This window comes from Syngnathus scovelli, chromosome 4 (assembly GCF_024217435.2).
Source record: "Syngnathus scovelli strain Florida chromosome 4, RoL_Ssco_1.2, whole genome shotgun sequence".
NCBI lineage: Eukaryota > Metazoa > Chordata > Actinopteri > Syngnathiformes > Syngnathidae > Syngnathus > Syngnathus scovelli.
Window position 1 is genome coordinate 14622017 of NC_090850.1, and position 16888 is coordinate 14638904.

General features: G+C 39.6%; 2 protein-coding genes across 6 annotated transcripts in view; both read right to left on the reverse strand.

Annotated features, from left to right (window-relative positions):
• Positions 1-608, reverse strand: part of aqp9b (aquaporin 9b) — a 55543-nt gene extending 54935 nt beyond the window's left edge. Inside the window, exon 1 of the mRNA XM_049718948.2 lies at positions 131-608. Coding sequence (XP_049574905.1) covers positions 131-228 — 98 coding nt within the window. The 5' untranslated portion in view covers positions 229-608. The remainder of the gene's footprint in view (positions 1-130) is intronic.
• Positions 609-1158: 550 nt separating this feature from the next.
• Positions 1159-12926, reverse strand: myzap (myocardial zonula adherens protein). Of its 5 annotated transcripts, XM_049718942.2 has the most exons (15): positions 12489-12924; positions 11351-11428; positions 8008-8076; positions 6645-6809; positions 6452-6544; positions 6124-6237; positions 5897-6049; positions 5008-5133; positions 4751-4879; positions 4586-4680; positions 4314-4419; positions 3731-3814; positions 3427-3533; positions 3038-3333; positions 1159-2995 (listed from the first exon to the last, which is right to left on the reverse strand). In XM_049718942.2, the coding sequence occupies exons 1-15, from the start codon at positions 12564-12566 to the stop codon at positions 2526-2528; spliced, it is 2163 nt and encodes a 720-aa protein (XP_049574899.1). In that variant the 5' UTR covers positions 12567-12924; the 3' UTR covers positions 1159-2525. The 5 variants fall into 5 exon arrangements, with proteins under 5 accessions (XP_049574899.1, XP_049574902.1, XP_049574901.1 ...); XM_049718945.2 differs by having other exon boundaries at positions 1159-3264; positions 3427-3488; positions 12489-12926; XM_049718944.2 differs by having other exon boundaries at positions 1159-3264; positions 12489-12923.
• Positions 12927-16888: the final 3962 nt, after the last annotated feature.

Consider the following 16888-nt stretch of genomic DNA (forward strand, 5'->3'; position numbering starts at 1 on the left):
AACTGAAGATGGATATCAAGGACATAATCGCTCAAACTGAATTCTAAATCCACCTAACTTTTCATATCATTCTAATACCTCCAGCCTGGTTATCATCGTCTGAGAGTAGTCAAGTGTACTTGGGTCTTACTTGTCAGCAAGGATGCTGTTCTGTCGCAGAAGTAGTTCGTGGAGTTGCTCTCTGCTCTGCTTGTTCAAGTCTCCCACCTGTCCCTGGCGCTCCGACATCCTGACGAGCTAAACAAGCTAAGCCACAGCCGCTGGCAAAAAGCGGGAACACGCGGCACTTCTCAACGTGGCATTCCTCATGAAAACAATCGTCCTCCTTGAATCTGTAGGGGTTCCTAAGCCGTTGTGTGGAGGAGGAAACTACATAAAATCAGTTAAAACAGACATGTTTTGTTGGAATCGAAGTGAAAACATTTCAAAGTGGGACTCGTCTTCTTCGGTATATTCAACACGATTGGGGAATGTATTCGAGCGCCCTCTGCAGGCGATGTACTGAAACCACTTTCTTTAAATTAGAATACAAACAAAAAATCTCCTATGTAAAACACACAAAATACTAAAATAATCATTCATGCGCTTTTTTTCATTCTTTATTATTCATAACAGTTTTAACTAAAACTAATACAAATAAATTATTGAACAAATGAATAAAATTATTTTGAAAATATAACAAGTTTTGAAATTAATTAACCCACGATTTAAAACAATGAATTAGATGTTTGAATGTACTATATATGCAAACGTTTCTACTTAACACATTTCAGTTTTTTTTTTGTTTTGTTTTTTACAGTTTGGGCTCTAAATTAACCTATCATTTAATTAGATAAATGTTTCCATTTTAATTGACGATTTTTAAAAGGGAAAAAAACATCAACAAACATCACAGGATTCTTGATTATGTACATTTAGAGTCACCAACCCTTTTAAAATGAGGACTTTAGGTTTTGGGTACTCATGAAAGTGAATAAATAAATAAATAAATAAAATGAATAAATTGATACACATTTCTGAAATGACAAGTTTGCTCAAATTACTTTAATTATATAGTATTATGAATTGAAAACAGTTGATGATATCCATGTTATTGAAGAAACCTATCATGTTAATAATTTGTCACATTGTCAAAAACAAATAACAATATAGAAAACATAAATGTCAAAATACAATACTTTATTTCTATAAATCTGCAAGTATTTACATTTTCAAAGGATTGCTTCTACAAAATCCAAAATCACAACGCCCCAATCATGGACATCAACATAAAGGTTGAGTACATTTACTTTATAGTCACTGTTAAAATGAGGCGGACTGGTTACTCATCCAGTGGATTTTGCTTGTGTCTGTGGCTCACAAATGGCAGTCATTATATATAGTGATTATTACCAACAATTTCATCTCAAACATGCCAGGTTGCATGTATGTAAAATGTTTTTTAATATGTATTCCCACCCCCAAAGGCACATCACATGTAAATAAATATGTTGTACATAAGGTAAAAACTACAGATAGAAAATGTTTTTTTTATTATTATTCATGCGGCGCCAATATACATTTTTTCAAGAAAATTTACATAGTAATTTTTTTTTCTTTCCCCCTTCAGTTCATTTGAGCAGTGTGGGCTACATTCATTTCAAAGAAGCTAAACATAGTCCTTAACAATACTATTTACAAAATGACTCACAATATGAGCTTATATACACGTACAGTATGAAATTTCATATCATAGTAAATCAACTATAATTCCAATGTGTTCACAAAGTTAGATAGCCAAATGAGTCAAAAGAAATGTAAAAAAAGGAATAAATCAAAGTAAACGTACAATGCTGTTTTGTCTAGTAATTTCTCAAGACACATCGTAATTGCCTGTACTGTTTGTATGTAAATAACAGATTTTCTATAAATAGTATAATGTTTTATTGTATTAGTCATACAACAAAAAGGTTTCAGTAGAAAAGAGTCAAGGTTTTCTACAATCCTTTTCTCCATACTTACCACTGTTATACTTTGTGTTTATAGCTATAGTTTTTTGCTTCTACATTTCCATGTACAGTAAACTCCCTCTCCATCGCAGGAATTTAATCATAATTTACTGGGTTACACGGTATGGTTTGATTGAACCTTCTGGTCTACGAAATAAACAAACTGCAAATTTTGTTTTTTGTTTTTTATATGTATCAGTTTCACAGTAAATGTCAATCCGATTGAGTGCCGATTGACCAAACCTAGAATACAAGTTAGCAGACTTGCTGTGCATGCCAACATAACGAGCATAACAACAGGTTCACGACATGTTGGCTTGAACTCAAACTTGCTCAAATTTAGTTTTGTTTATGGCTGGTGTCTTTGGACAAAACTTAAATACATGTACAGAATTTATTTACAGAAATATGACATGGCATATGTAAACATAAACAAAGCCTAAACATGGGCTACTGTCTTAAAGACAGTTCATGTAAAATTTAAGACAATGAAGATGTTCACCGTACAGTATACTAAAATTGCTGCATCCTCTCCAATCACTCTATTTTGATGTTTGCTGTCATTTCCATTAATTTCGTGAATGGCGTATCAAAATACGCAACCCCCGATCTTGTTCTCCTTTTGTCTTGATTCAATGCCATCTGAGTGTCTGTTTCAGCGTCCACCTCGTCAATGGGCTGGCTCTCGTAACTTTGGGATTCCGATGACACTCGGGTGGAGGAGTACATTTCGATCTGGGGCGTCGGGTTGGCCTCAAGGTAGCGGCTGTACTCAACCGGCGTGTAGCGAAGTAAACTGGACTCCACCCTGCTGGGAGGAGGGGCGTTACGCTTCAACGTCCTCGATTGAGTAACCGTTGTAAGGAAGAGGGAAGGACGGCGGAGAGGAGGCTCATCTGATTCTTGTGTGGGTGAAGATGGAGGCAGTGTGGGTGAAGATGGAGGCAGTGTGGGTGAAGATGGAGGCAGTGTGGGTGAAGATGGAGGCAGTGTGGGTGAAGATGGAGGCAGTGTGGGTGAAGATGGAAGCAGTGTGGGTGAAGATGGAGGCAGTGTGGGTGACGATGGCGGTGATGTTGGAGACAAGGGGGGTGTGGGTGATGAGGGAGGTGTGGGTGAAGAAGGCAGTGGAGGGAGGGGAGGTTGTATAGGTGATAAAAAAGGTTCAGGAGGTAGTGAAGCGTCGTATGTATATGGATCTGGGGGTGGTGGAGGAGGTCGCATTTGTGGCGGAGGCGGTATGACAAATAACGGTTGTTTGGATGGAAGGAGATCTCTAGGATGAAGACGAATTGGTTCATGCAGATTAGGAGATTCAACATCATGCCCCGGTAATTCTTCAATTCTGTTCAAACAGTCATGCATTAAACAAAAGAAGGCCCGCTGTTTCATTGCCACACCGCATGAACAAAACACTCCACTCAACGGTGCTTCTTACCTTGGAAGAGGGTTGCAGACTTGTCCTATCTTCCCAAAGTCCAAATCCTCTTCTTCACTACTCTGTGTGGACATAAAATACTTGAGCTTGTCTTCTAATTCATTATTCTAGGAAAAGGAAAACAGGAAACAAGACTGTCATATTCATGCAAAGACTGCAGTCACCACATACCAAAGTCCATTGCTCAAAGTTCAGGCGATCCAGGGGTCAATACCAAAAGAACAGTTAACCGCACCAGCCCGGATTAAATACACTGACACGCTCACACTCGCGTACACACACACATACACACAGACAGTCTTACCTCACACTCCACAATCGCAATTCGGTCCAGCAGCTCTGAGATGAACATGTCCTTCTCTGCAACTTGAGCTCGTAGTTTTTGCACCTTCACCGTTTGAAGAAGAAAACTCAGATAATCATACCACATTAAGTTACAGTTATAACTTTCGCTTGTATCGTCTTATTTATTTTTATTATCGTATCATCATTATTTATTTATATTTTTGCATTATTAGTTATTTTTATTTTGTATTATTATATTATTGCTTCATAGCAAGAAGTTGCTGGAGTTGAAATGCTCTTTTGAGTAACAAGTTAGCATACTGTCAGTATTCTGTGCAATGCCAAAAGTTGATGGATCCTTTGTGATTTGTAAGGGCAGTTACCATTCACCAATAAGATATTTTTAACTGAGAACATTTTTAGTGTTATGTTTTAAACCTAAAATATTTGACCGGAAGGGTTTTTTTTTCAAGTCTGTTTGTTCTCGTTTCTTTGTGACAATGAAAACAAAAAGGGATGGGGGGTGACACATATGAAGCAATACATGATTCAATTGGCTTCCTAGAAAAAAAAAATACATGACCACAAATGACCTCCCTCACCTCCTCAATCATTCCTTTGACCTTTCGCTGTTGGCAGAAGACCATGTCGTTCAAGTGCTTGATTCTCTCTCGAAGACCTCCAGCTTCCCTTTGCAGCTCATGTGACCTGCCAAATACCAGCAGTCATCGATAGCTTCAACTGCTCTGAGCTGATGTCGCACTCGCCGAAACAAAACTCGGAAAGCAGTGTTTACCAAAACTTGCCTTTCCTCTTTGGACACTGATCAGATATTCAACTTATTGTCTTCCCATTGTGGACATTGATGGAATACCTTTTGGCTACAGCTCCATCGGTTGCATCGCTCCTCTCTAACAAGCGAAGACGCCGTTCACATTCCTGCAGCTTCTGGTGGAGTTGACTCTTTTCCTGTGGGATTGCTCATATGACTCCCATGCATGTAATATATGGTTGTTGTTTTTTTTTTTGCAACGGTTACCGTCCCCATGCAGTCCACCAAGCGCTCAAGTTCACCAATCCTCAGATCCCGCTCAGCAATTTTGGCCTCTGCGATCCTGATATTCATCTCAGCTTCTTCTAATCGTCTGATGTAGTCGTCCAGTTGTGCCTGTGTAAACAAATACATAGAACAAAAATGTTTTTGCTCTGACGTCGCTTTGAAATTTCCCAACACATGTTCGTATGAACCGTGTATTTGTGTCTCTTGGCATTGATCAGAAAGTAAATAGTGCAGACCTGGAGTATTTCAATCTCCTCCCTGTGTTTCCTTTGCTCTTCTTGCAGCTTTTCCTGGTAGTCCCTTTCGAGCGCCGCAGAGAGCTCCGTTAGGGCCCTACTGTTGGCCTCTCGTGTAGATTCCACCTGGAAAGCAAAAGCGAGAAAAGAAAAGTGCTGTGAGCAGGGTGAGCTGATGTGAACTGATGATGCTGGATGATGAAATGAGTTCGTTCTACAAGCATGGGATTAATTAAAGGGAAGGAAAAGTGAGTGACATTTCCACAAACTTCACTGGCTGTATGCTGAAAAATCATTCAACCCCCTTTTTTCTGTGTTGATAAATGAATAGCATTGTTTTGTGAAATCATTTAAATGTCAGTGAAATGCAATTTACCTTCTTCTCCACTAGGTAGTGCAATCGTATCACACTTTCTTACGTGGGAATTCATGGAAATATGTAGAAGGTGTCTGGTAGGGGGAGCCTGGGCATATTTATGGCTCAGGTGTTGTAAATTTACTTATTTACATCCTAGGAAACATTTATTTTCTGTTTTTGTATTCAGACATAAGCTATGTATAACAGCATTGCATAGGCACCACCTGATGGCATCTTGGTGCCAAGGTACTATTGAATTGAAGTGAATTGATGAGCTTCATTTAGACAAAAGTATCCCTTTGCCGCCAGAATGTGGTGTGTCGAGCTGCTCTTGATACTTGTAAACAATATGTGTCTTTTCTCGCACAATCCCGCACAACTAGTCCAACGTCTCTTATCAGACTATTCCGAGCAGCCCAACTTGCCACACCAGTCCAAGTGACATTTTTCAATGAATGTGTCAGAGCAGGTCCTTCCACAGTGATGTCAACAAAGAGCGGTTGAGGCCTAAAAGATGAACGAACAACCTACCTCAAGTCTGAGCGTCTGGTTTTCGGCATGCGCTGCGGCCAGCTCTCTCTCCTTATCTCGGAGCTGTTCTTGTGTTTTCTCACAAGTGGTCCGCAAACTATTCAACTCTTCCCTTGCGTCCATACGATTCTGACAGTTCTCCAGAAGAGATTTCTGCCGAGGCAACACAACTGTTCTCAGCATACAACTCCGTATGTCTTTACATGTGCAAAGACAAAGTTTGTTACCTGCAGGCCAATATTGGATGACATTAGGGAGCTGTTCATCTGATCAAATCTTTCCATTGCTGCAGTGCGGACCCTCACTTCAGATTCCAGACTTCTGCGTTGGGAGTTGGAAGTCTATAAACCACACACAGGTGTTGTTCACAATTAGCAAATTATATCAATACACACATCTACACTCATGTGGAAGATGTGCCTTTCCTCCATTCATTTCATGACAAAAATGTTCTCAGTGGCTCAATTTTAGTACATGCTGAGATATACTTTGGACACCTCTGACATCAAATGACAGTAAAGCGTGATTGCGATGATCACGTGATGCTTATCTCACCTTTAGTTCCTGCGAGAGCTTGTGCACAGATTGCTGCATGCCTCCAAACTGGCCGTACATGCGCTCTCTGACCTTCTCCAGAGAATCTCTCACCTGCATAAACGCATCGAGATGAAGCGCGCAGATCAAATCTGTTACCTGAGCGCATATCACCGCAATGTGTCGTACAGCGTTGTGTTGGTCCTCCGCTCACCTCCTTGATGTACTTCATTTCTTCATGAAGGTGACTGACGGTCCACTCACGCGCCATCACTTGCTGTTCCCTGTCAGCATTGTTACTCTGCACTACGCCGTACATTTTGGGCCCGTGATGCTGCGGCGAGGTCTCGGCCTGCCCATTGGTCATTTCACCCAGGTGCTGAGGGAGACAAGAAAAGAACACACTGCTCAGGTTTCTTCCAGCTGGGACTGTCACTGTGCGCATGTGTGCATGTGTGTGTGCGTGTGTGCTAGTATCCTCACTATTAAAACTAGTCAACACACTAGTAGAATGATTACACAGCACTACGTGAACGGCTGTGTCTTACTTGACTATTACATTCTTTCCACTATTAGCGATACTTTTGGCCTACTATTACATATGTAACTAAATCATGTGTTGAACTAGGTCCAACTAGTAGGTATGTGCCATGCAGTGGTAGATTACTGAGCCCTGCAAGTTGCACCAAAATACTCACTCACAGTCTTGCCTCACTAGTAACATGCAGTTGTCCGTCCAGTATACCAAAGTTGACTGACTTGGATGGATGGATGAATGGATGGACGGACAAAGAGTGTACTAGTACATGGACCTTTAGCTGGGTATCAGCTATCAAATAAATTCTCAAACGGGTTTCCATGAGCACACTACCTCTTGGAACCCTTTATGCTCCCCAAGTTGTGTGCACAACATCAGATATTTGCAGCACTGTTTCTGCTCAACAGTGGAAACAGGACGTTGTGAACGGATGTTTAAAAAAAAAAAAAAAAAAAAAAAAAAAGAAAGCTGAATTGTGGGTGTCATGTTTCTGCAACCCAGAACATGAGCTGCTGTCTCGTCTGCCTTTTGGGTCTCCAGCAGCCGGATGAGCCACAGCAGACAGCAAATATTGAATGTGCCATATTCAAATGTGGTCTATTTCTATGTGTGGTCTGATGATTCTTCTTTGTGCTAATCATATGTTTATATTGCATCACATTGCAAATGGGTGAGATAAACATTAAGAAACGTACACATACTCGAATCTGCCACAATTTACAGTAAACTCATTTTAACTCACTTGACAGCAGTTAAGCAGCAGCTTAGCACATAGGAAAAAAATTAATGATAACAGCCTTTAAATTTCTAAATCAACAATCTCAAGCTTGTATTCTTTATCCTCTGGAAAAAAAAAGACAAATATTACAACTATTTAAACAGTTGAGAAACTCTTCATTTGTGATGACATGAGTGTATCAACCTTATGTCTATTTCAAAGCCATTTTTTTTTCCTTATACAATACATGCGTACCTAATGTTTTGGCCAGTAGGTATATATGGAGTGCTGTGTCTATTATTTATGCATCTTGGACTGTACCTGCTTGGGTGATTCTCTGCCAGGCGGCCTCTCTCTTTGAATAATGCCATTCCTCTTCTTCCAACCATCCTGCATAGATCAGCAATATTAGCATGAAGCAACGCTGGCTCATCATTTAAGTTGGAAAATGATTGAAAACATGTTTTGTTTTAGTGTCAACAAACATCTAAACTAACATTCCAGGCTTGTTGCCCATTAAAGGAGACATCAGTCTTCACCTGGAGAAGAGATAAAGAATGAAGAGGACCAGAACAAGGAGAGCAGTGTTGTCGTATGGACACAGGCCAGCTCCTTATTTTTTCATCACTTCACCTGACTCCTGAGTAAAGGCTCCACTACCGACTTTTTCTTTAAACCTCTCAATAACAGAAGAATAAATGCCAACTCTGACTGTTACAATGCGTTTAAATACACAATCCTTGACAGTGACTACTTGGTTTTATGTCACCGAAACCAAAGCCGTGTGAATTTGTCGCAAAGGGAGTGAGTATAAGTACAAACAACTTAAATACTGGTCTTTGAATTAATTACATGCTCGCCCAATAGTAAAACACTTTACTGTGTTGTTGTGTGTGTGGAACAAAGGTTCCTCTGTATCGCATGACTTTATCATGAGCGAGACAAAAAAACAAAGAGTCTTCATATAACAGGCAGTCAAGGCCACTTGGGGGAGGAAATGGACTTTTGTGGAAATACATTCCAATGCACTCAGTGTGGCAACTTCTATGTGTCTCATGGCACATGTTATATGTACATTTTGTGCCAGATTGCTGTAAACATATTTCTAAAGTAAATGTACAATATAGTTTTTACAAGGGCCATTAAACAATTCATAAAAAGTGATATTTTAATTTTGAATACGGATTCATGACGAAGACAACGTCAGAAAATATACGAATTTATTTTACATACTTGTACCTCAGGACGAACATTAATATTACAAATATTTGTGGTACAGCATAGGGACCCACGCTCGGTCTGCCTTGGTCTGCCCACGACAAAAATGCCCGTAAGCACACGTGTTGTTAAAGACTAATGTCCCATAACCTTGTTAAATGATCTGGGCTATTGAATTTGGCCTTTTATATATGAGTAAGTAAGTTAGTGAGTAAATACTGTGAAGCACTTTTCAGAAGACACAAATTTCTTTACATGGTTAAACTACATCAATAAAAATAATAAGTCCTACTGGCTTGGCTGCATCAACAAATGTGTTATTAACTCCCTTTAAGAATGTTAAAAAATGTTTTATTTAATGCTGATGGTCATTTCATTGTATAACAAGTTCAACCTTGGCAAAATTAAGCATTTGCATTCTTGTGTCTTTGACCTCAGTGTCTGATTTTAACTTTGATCTCCATGCAGAGGACACAAGGAAGTCATCTTATAACCTCAAGGAACTTTGCTTATATGTTGAATCAGCTCAGCGTTGACGGCTATCTGCCAAGGAGCACAATAGCGGCCGCACTGCTTCAGCACTTGGCCGGAAATCCTCCGGCGTGCAGCGAAGAATTCATTGTGTGAAGGAGAAGGAAGTCTGTCAATGACATTGGAGAGTAAAGCGACTTTCATTGCACTTGATCACTTATTAGTGGTTTGTGCCAGTGATGTGCCAATGTTGATTTTTTTTAAACCTTTATTTAAATACAATTTGTGTTGAAGTTTTATGTGTAATTTGTTTAATTGAACTTTTTTCCAAATTGAAGAGCCGAGTTAATGTGAAAACTCAAGCTGAGTTTCTTTCTTTCTCTCGCTCACACACGCACACGCACGGTAGTAGGCCGTTTACCACACATGAAGTTCAGCGTCTTCTTCGTGCTCCTTGCAAGAGTTTTTAGTTTGTATTTGTGTGTGCATGCGTGCGTAAGTGTGAGACTGCCCATTCAACAAACAGTTGAAAGGACATCAGCGACCCATCACTTATGATTTACGGCCTCGAGTTTTTCCCAGAGGAACCAAAGGTGAGTTCATGGACAGAAAGGCTGGCTGTGATGTCATCATGAGAATTGACAGAAAATCCTTGCACTTAAAGTCACTTTACCACTTCAAGTTACAAATATATTTTCTGTATTGATATATCACATACCTACTGTTTTTTTTTTTGTAAATAATAAAAAACATCTACAAATGACGTGGCTCATCTGGCTTCTTACTAAATACAACAGTCAAACAGCTCCATCATAATGAGCCATGAAACCGCATTGTGATCTTTGCACGAGCTAAAGATATCAATGCGTGTCCGTGTCATTACAGGCACACCAAACACGTCATTATAGGCGGCAAACGTGTTCCTGGCCTGTCACTGTTCTAACAAGATGTCGTCCCTTCCAACTCGTGACCACACCCTCTGGAAGGGAAACATGCTCACAGATTATCGCACTGCATTATCAGGGTGCGTGTGTTTCGGTCACAGTCCTGTCGGGTCAAAGTTCTCACTCAAGGCAATCACTTCTACGTCAGGGTCCTAAACAGACCCATCACAACTACTTGACGAGTCATCTCGTCATGTCGTATCCATACAAAGGTGGGGACACCCATTGCAAACACCCACGCAGCCGTAGCGCCTGCAGCGTGTACACACAGTCAACACACACAAGAAGCACTCATCATTAAACACGCAATACAACAGGCAGAAAAAAAACAAAAAAACAGGCAGACTGTATGTCTGCAGACAGCAAATTAAATGGGAGCGATTTGGAAAAAGTAGGTGACAAATGTATAGTCGCTATTCTGCATCATTTTGTAGATTTCTCCGGGGAATCTATTCTCCGTCATTCGCTGGGACAAAAAACAAATCCCTTCTCAGTGATTTTGTGCTCAGGCCAAAGCAATAACAGTATTTCTTTGACGTCATTTTGTCGCATCTTGCTGTCAAGGGAACAATGTTGAAGTGAGGTGAGGTGTTTCGTTCAGAGAAAAGTTTTGCAGTGGTGTTTTGTAAAAAGACTTGGACAGTTTCAAGTCCATCTTTGGGGTTTGACCTGTGGAGACCTTAATACTGTTTCATTCCAACTTTGTTCCTTTTTTACAATTCTCATATCCTTCTTCTCTTCCTTCTTTCTTAAATGAAAGTCAATTTAAAAAACATACAGCTACTTTTAGCCCTCCCTGCACAGTACATGAGATGGTCAATAGAGCTTCAGTTGTCCTCTAGTATAATGTGAAACACATGTAGGCATTGTTGGACACGCCCTTCAGTCATGATTACACAACGCAGACCAGACATCTTGAGGAGATTTTTGATGAAAGTCTTTTCAGTCAAGGAAGCGCACTACGGTAAAATGTGGAATTTCGGCAATGTATCAAAAAGAAAAAAAAAAAGGGGGGGGGGGGGGTCACTCACAGTTGCTGGATTAGCAGCTTTGTGTTCCTTCTTGGCATCTTCCGGATGCAGAGTCAACCTCAGGCGAGTGATTGACCTCTGAAAAGAAAAAAAGAACTTGTGATGAATTCTCACATTTCAAGAAATATAAATTAAGACTCCGGCAGTGTTTTAATACTTTCAAATGATTTACCATGGTTATCTTCTTTATACAATTGTGACACTGTTAAGAATGTTACAAAAATATTAAAAATGCATGTGAAAAAACATTCTTTATTAAATATAAATAATGTTATGGTTCATAAATATTAACATATATTGTATATATATGTATATTAGATATACCTTCCTATAATATATGATTTAAATAATATACACATGAACAGAATGAAGTCAAATGGAAATATGACATCTGAAAAAGTACATGCATGTTTTTATTATAGAAATGCAAACAACTGATTCAAATGATCAGGATTGTTATCAAGATTCCTCAGACATTGGCGATGAGCTCAACAGTTGAATCAGGTGTGTTGCAAGCAGGGAACGTGGAAGACGGCTTAAAAAAGTGGCCTTTAAGGACTGGCGCTTGACATGCCTGGCCTGAAGTATCAATGGCTGGCATCAGCAGCCTCCACAAATACAATGACTGGATTGACACAAATAGAAAATATGTATACCTCCATATCCCCAATAATAATAATAAGAAGAAACCAAATTTATATATTTTTTTAAACTCAAACTATTTTTGTTTGTTTGCCTCGTTCCAGTAGCATGTGACATCCACATTCATGACACGTTACCTGAGCCTTGAGCACATGTATTACTTATTCATGTAAATAATCTACACATTAATTATAGTCATAAATATTAACTTTTTACTATCAACAATTAATAAGTAACACCTTATTTTTTTTTAAAGCCGGTTATGTCAGTCCATTGTTGCAATAATGACAAGTGGTCAGCCTGCAGCTCACTGGCCTCGCCTAACAAGCTCTTCTTGTACACATCCTGCTTTACGCACATTGTCCAGATGCATTGAGCAAAAACAGGGGGGGGGGGGGGGCACATCGTTTTGCAAAATAAAGCACGGACATTGGACAAGAACACCAAAGCTATCTGTAAGACAGAGTAGATGCCCTCTCACTGTGGGACTTCTTACCTCGCTTCTGGACTCTGGCGAGTCAGCAGTGGTGGTGGTGGTGCTGGAAAAGGTACGTCGCGACCCGTAGTGAAGCATGTCTCCGCCTGTGTCCACTCCACGATCCCACCGTGTGTGTCCCCAGCCCCTCTTTCCCCTCCTCCTTTGTTGACCCTCCTCCCACTCTTCCTCTCACGACTCCTTCCTGAGTTGTGCTCCAACTCTCAGAGGCACCATAGGGAAATCCTTTCTCGTCCGGTGAGGTGATCGGGTCGGCGTGAATCAGTGCAAAGGTCCCCACTCAGCAGAAGCACAGCGGGGTCATGATCCGATTCCCGGCTGGTGAGTCCCTCGGCAACTAGGCTTGCTGTCTTTCTGTCTGAGCTCCCATCCGACCTGTTGAGCCACATTTCACCTTCCTGCCTCTTCTGTGAGAGAACAGGCATCGCAGAGGGCGGGGTGCATGGGCCGGGTCGGGCCGGGTCCTCCCACTCGGCCCCGGGCAGGTGCAGCGCCTAGGTGACAGGCTGACAGCTGCATGCGGCTCATGTCACCGGAAAGAATCTTGACACTATCTTGACACAATGAAATGTAACTCGAACGTTCAACTCCATGACGACGGAAGAGAAACAATGTCGCCAAAAGGAAGAAATGAAATGCGGGCTGTAAAAAATGTTAATGCATCGAATCTATATTGCTCGCTAGCCAATCACAGGGCACATACTAGAGACAAACCAGAATGTCACACACGGACACTTTGAGAGTCTTCAATGAACCTTTTGGAATGTGAAAGGAATCCACAGTACCTAGACGAAACCTACACAAGCAACAAAGAAATGAAACACCTGACTGTAAGGCATAACTCCAATATGTGCTGATGCCATAATAACACATTTAAACTGTAATCTGTAATAATATGGAATACATTTGACCTAAAAATGGCGTAGATGTTAGTGTTTATGTATAACGTAACACAAGCAGGACTGTCAAAAGGGACTCAGTGTGGCACCTGTTACAGGTAATGAATCATTGATGAGCGTGGCATGATTTTTTAATGTCCCCACTGTGTGAGTGTATGTCAACAGGCAATCATAGTTACAAGCAGCTCACATTCCTACCCTCCTGACACTCCCTGCATATGGAACAAAAAGTGGAGGAAGTGATAGTGAAAACAGTTCAAACCCCTAAAGCAATAAGTCCTTCCTTTCATGCGATGGAACTGGAACCACAAAATAATAATACAAGTGGTATGCAGGCTCGATTTAGTGAATGTGTAACCGCACATCAAACACTTATGCAATAGGTCAACAAGTGAATGGTCAAGTCACGTGGAGGCCTGTCACATAAACATACGTACCTTACATCCACACATACATTCACACACTTACATTTTCATTCAAGTTTTATGTTCCGTTCCTCCTGTTTACTTTTCTTTTACTGTTTTCACAATGACTTTGAGTGCTCCAAAGTCAATTCAAGGCAAATATTTTTTTATAGCCCTTAATCAGAAAACAATATTACATCAAAGGCACCTATAAAAGTAAAAGATATGAGGTAGGTAAAACTTAAGTACTTCTGACATTATTGATGGTGGGAGAGTAAGTTCAAAATTGACTTTGGCGATTCTGGTATTTGGGTAACAATATCAATTTAAAAAAATGCAATATGCTTGCTAGAAGTTTTAAAATGTTTTTCAAAAACGTCCATATGGGACTTGGGCAACTATGCTACAGACCCCTTCAAAGTTTGTAAACAATGTGACATTATGGGGCATGGCTTTTCCAGAGGCAAAATCATGCAGTGTGCTTGAAATAGCATATTTCAACAGAACATTAAACCATGAATACATCACATTCAGGCAGTAGAATATCATTTTATGTTATGTAGAGAATCATGAATATTTTAATAAGTAAAACAAAGTGTGCAGTTTGGCATGATGATCATGTTAACAGTAAATGTATTTATTATTATTGTATAATAATAATAATAATAATAATAATAATAATAATAATAATAATAATAATAATAATAAAATGGATATAGTGTAGTTAAAAATAAATATTACAATTCCACAAAATATGTTCGTAAATTTTGATGTCGTGACTTACAAGTTTTCAGAGATATAAGCCAGCGCTTGGCTGGTTTCTTTATTTTGACTTGTAGGCAAAAGGCAGCCAACACAAGCAGCAGTTTGCCAGATGGTAAACAAGTCTTCGAAAAAAGCAGACATCTGTAACATACGGATAGAGGGATGTAAAGAAAATATATGTGCAAAAAACACTTATCAAACGGGGAATAGGAAAATGATCAAAATCCCCAAACAACAGTAGTTGTGCGCGGCTTCATTGTGCGTACCCATAAACACAGCATTATACTGCCCCCTGTTGGCCACATCAGAAGGAGCGACACTATCCTCATGCACAAAACGTTAAAACTTTACCTTATGTTATTACTGTATGTTTTTACAGTACAGTGCTGCCAAATACTATTGTTCTTACCAAAAACATTCATTTTAATTTTTAGTCTGCAGCCCAACATTAACGGTTAATAATGACAAACCCCATCGTAATGATGATACGAACAATAGGCGTGTATTGTTCTATTTATTAGAAACTGTCGTTGCTACGTGCCTGCCACACAAACACGCTAAATACAAGGATAAGTGTTGACAATTAAGAGTGACATGCCTCCTGTTTCCGAAACTACTTTACATGATTTACAGAAAGTAAGACAAGTTGCCAAACAAACATTTTTAACTCCGCAACAGTGTGAAGGTGATCTCAAATTGAACACTCCACAAATGCTTCTTGATTTCTTTTAGTTGTACGAATAATGAATTTGTGTATTGCGAAATGAAAGGAAATCGCGTGATAAACATGCATGTTCTCAGTGTTTTTGTCTGAAGTATGTGTTTGGTCTGGACTTCGTCAGTACTGGGGGGGGGGGGGGGGGGGGGGAGTCGCTCACTGTGCAGCTTTCACATTTATATGCACATGTATGTCTTGAGAGGCAATGATGGATGTTTACTTTAAAAAAATATATATATAACACTGTATACGTACTTGAGTTGATTGTGCTCCGAGTTCCAACCATTAACATCAAAGTAAGCCTCAGGCATCGAATGAGTCTGTGCAGCAGGTTCAACCTGCTTCCACACTTGATGTGTTCACAACCGTGAAACTTCCGGAACGTTCATGTCACAAGGTCTGAGGTCACAGGGTCACATGCACGTGAAATCAACCAATCAAAAACAGATGGATGCTCACATTCTTTCTCCTAAAAATTGCATTATTATTAAGCATTCATCTCACCACAAGCTGCACAATTAAGCGACTTAGTCTCAAAGTGTATTACGCGAGCTCCCTGTTCCTGTTGAGCTAATAATGAATATGTACAAAACATTTCACATGAACTTTTTTGTTTGGTTGTTTTGTTGTTGTTTTAGCAAACACGATGTATGAGTGTTCATGAAACGGAATTTTCCAAATTTGCATCAGCCTCACAAAAAATTGAAGTATTTAATTGTATATTTTCATATGAATAAGTACAATTGTTTACATATACTGCATAAAAACAATGAGATTGTGGAAGGGATTAATTTCACAGGTTTTGCTGCCCTTTTGCCTTCTAACCGCTAGAGAGCAGCATAGTACTGTATGTACTGTATTTATGGCTGCGTTGAGACGCAAGATCCACAATCTGTTGCATTGCTAGCAAATCAATCAACATAAAGTGAAACTTGTGTTTTATTAGTTTACCACTCAAGTGGGATATTTATTTATTTATTTATTTATTTATTTATTTATTTATTTGTTTGTTTGTTTGTTTGTTTGTTTGTTTGTTTGTTTGTTTATTTACATTCTGATGATTATTCCAGAAAGGCTAAAAAAAATCCAGTTTCATAAAATTCAAATATTTCACGTGACCAAAAAAGGACGAATTTATTGATTAAAATCTCTTCTGAAAAAAATATTTTCAGTATCGTACTCTGTTGGGCCTACCCCACCTCCTGCACGTTCTTTGCACTTACTAAAGACAATTTGGTGCATTAGGGTGCACTGTAGAGACACTAGTTACCCAGTTAAGGTTGTACTATTAGGCAAAAAGTGTTACTAGTAGTAAAACAATAGTTGTTCTACTCAAACGCCCTATCGTCATTTCACTAGTGCACTGATTTGTCTTACGAGTGAAAACACAGAGTTTACGAGTGCACAAATGGACCTGAAGACAGATATCAAGGATATGGGATGAATAAATAAAAACAGCTTTGCACACTAACTTGTCGATAGAGCCAACTTGCCTGAAGTGGCTCAAGCACTTGTCGGAATCCCAAGAATGATCACCTTGTTACTGTGCTTTTCTTGCCGAGTCACGTTATCCCGCTTCACTTGACACAGATGGAGGAGGGCCACTCCAAAGGT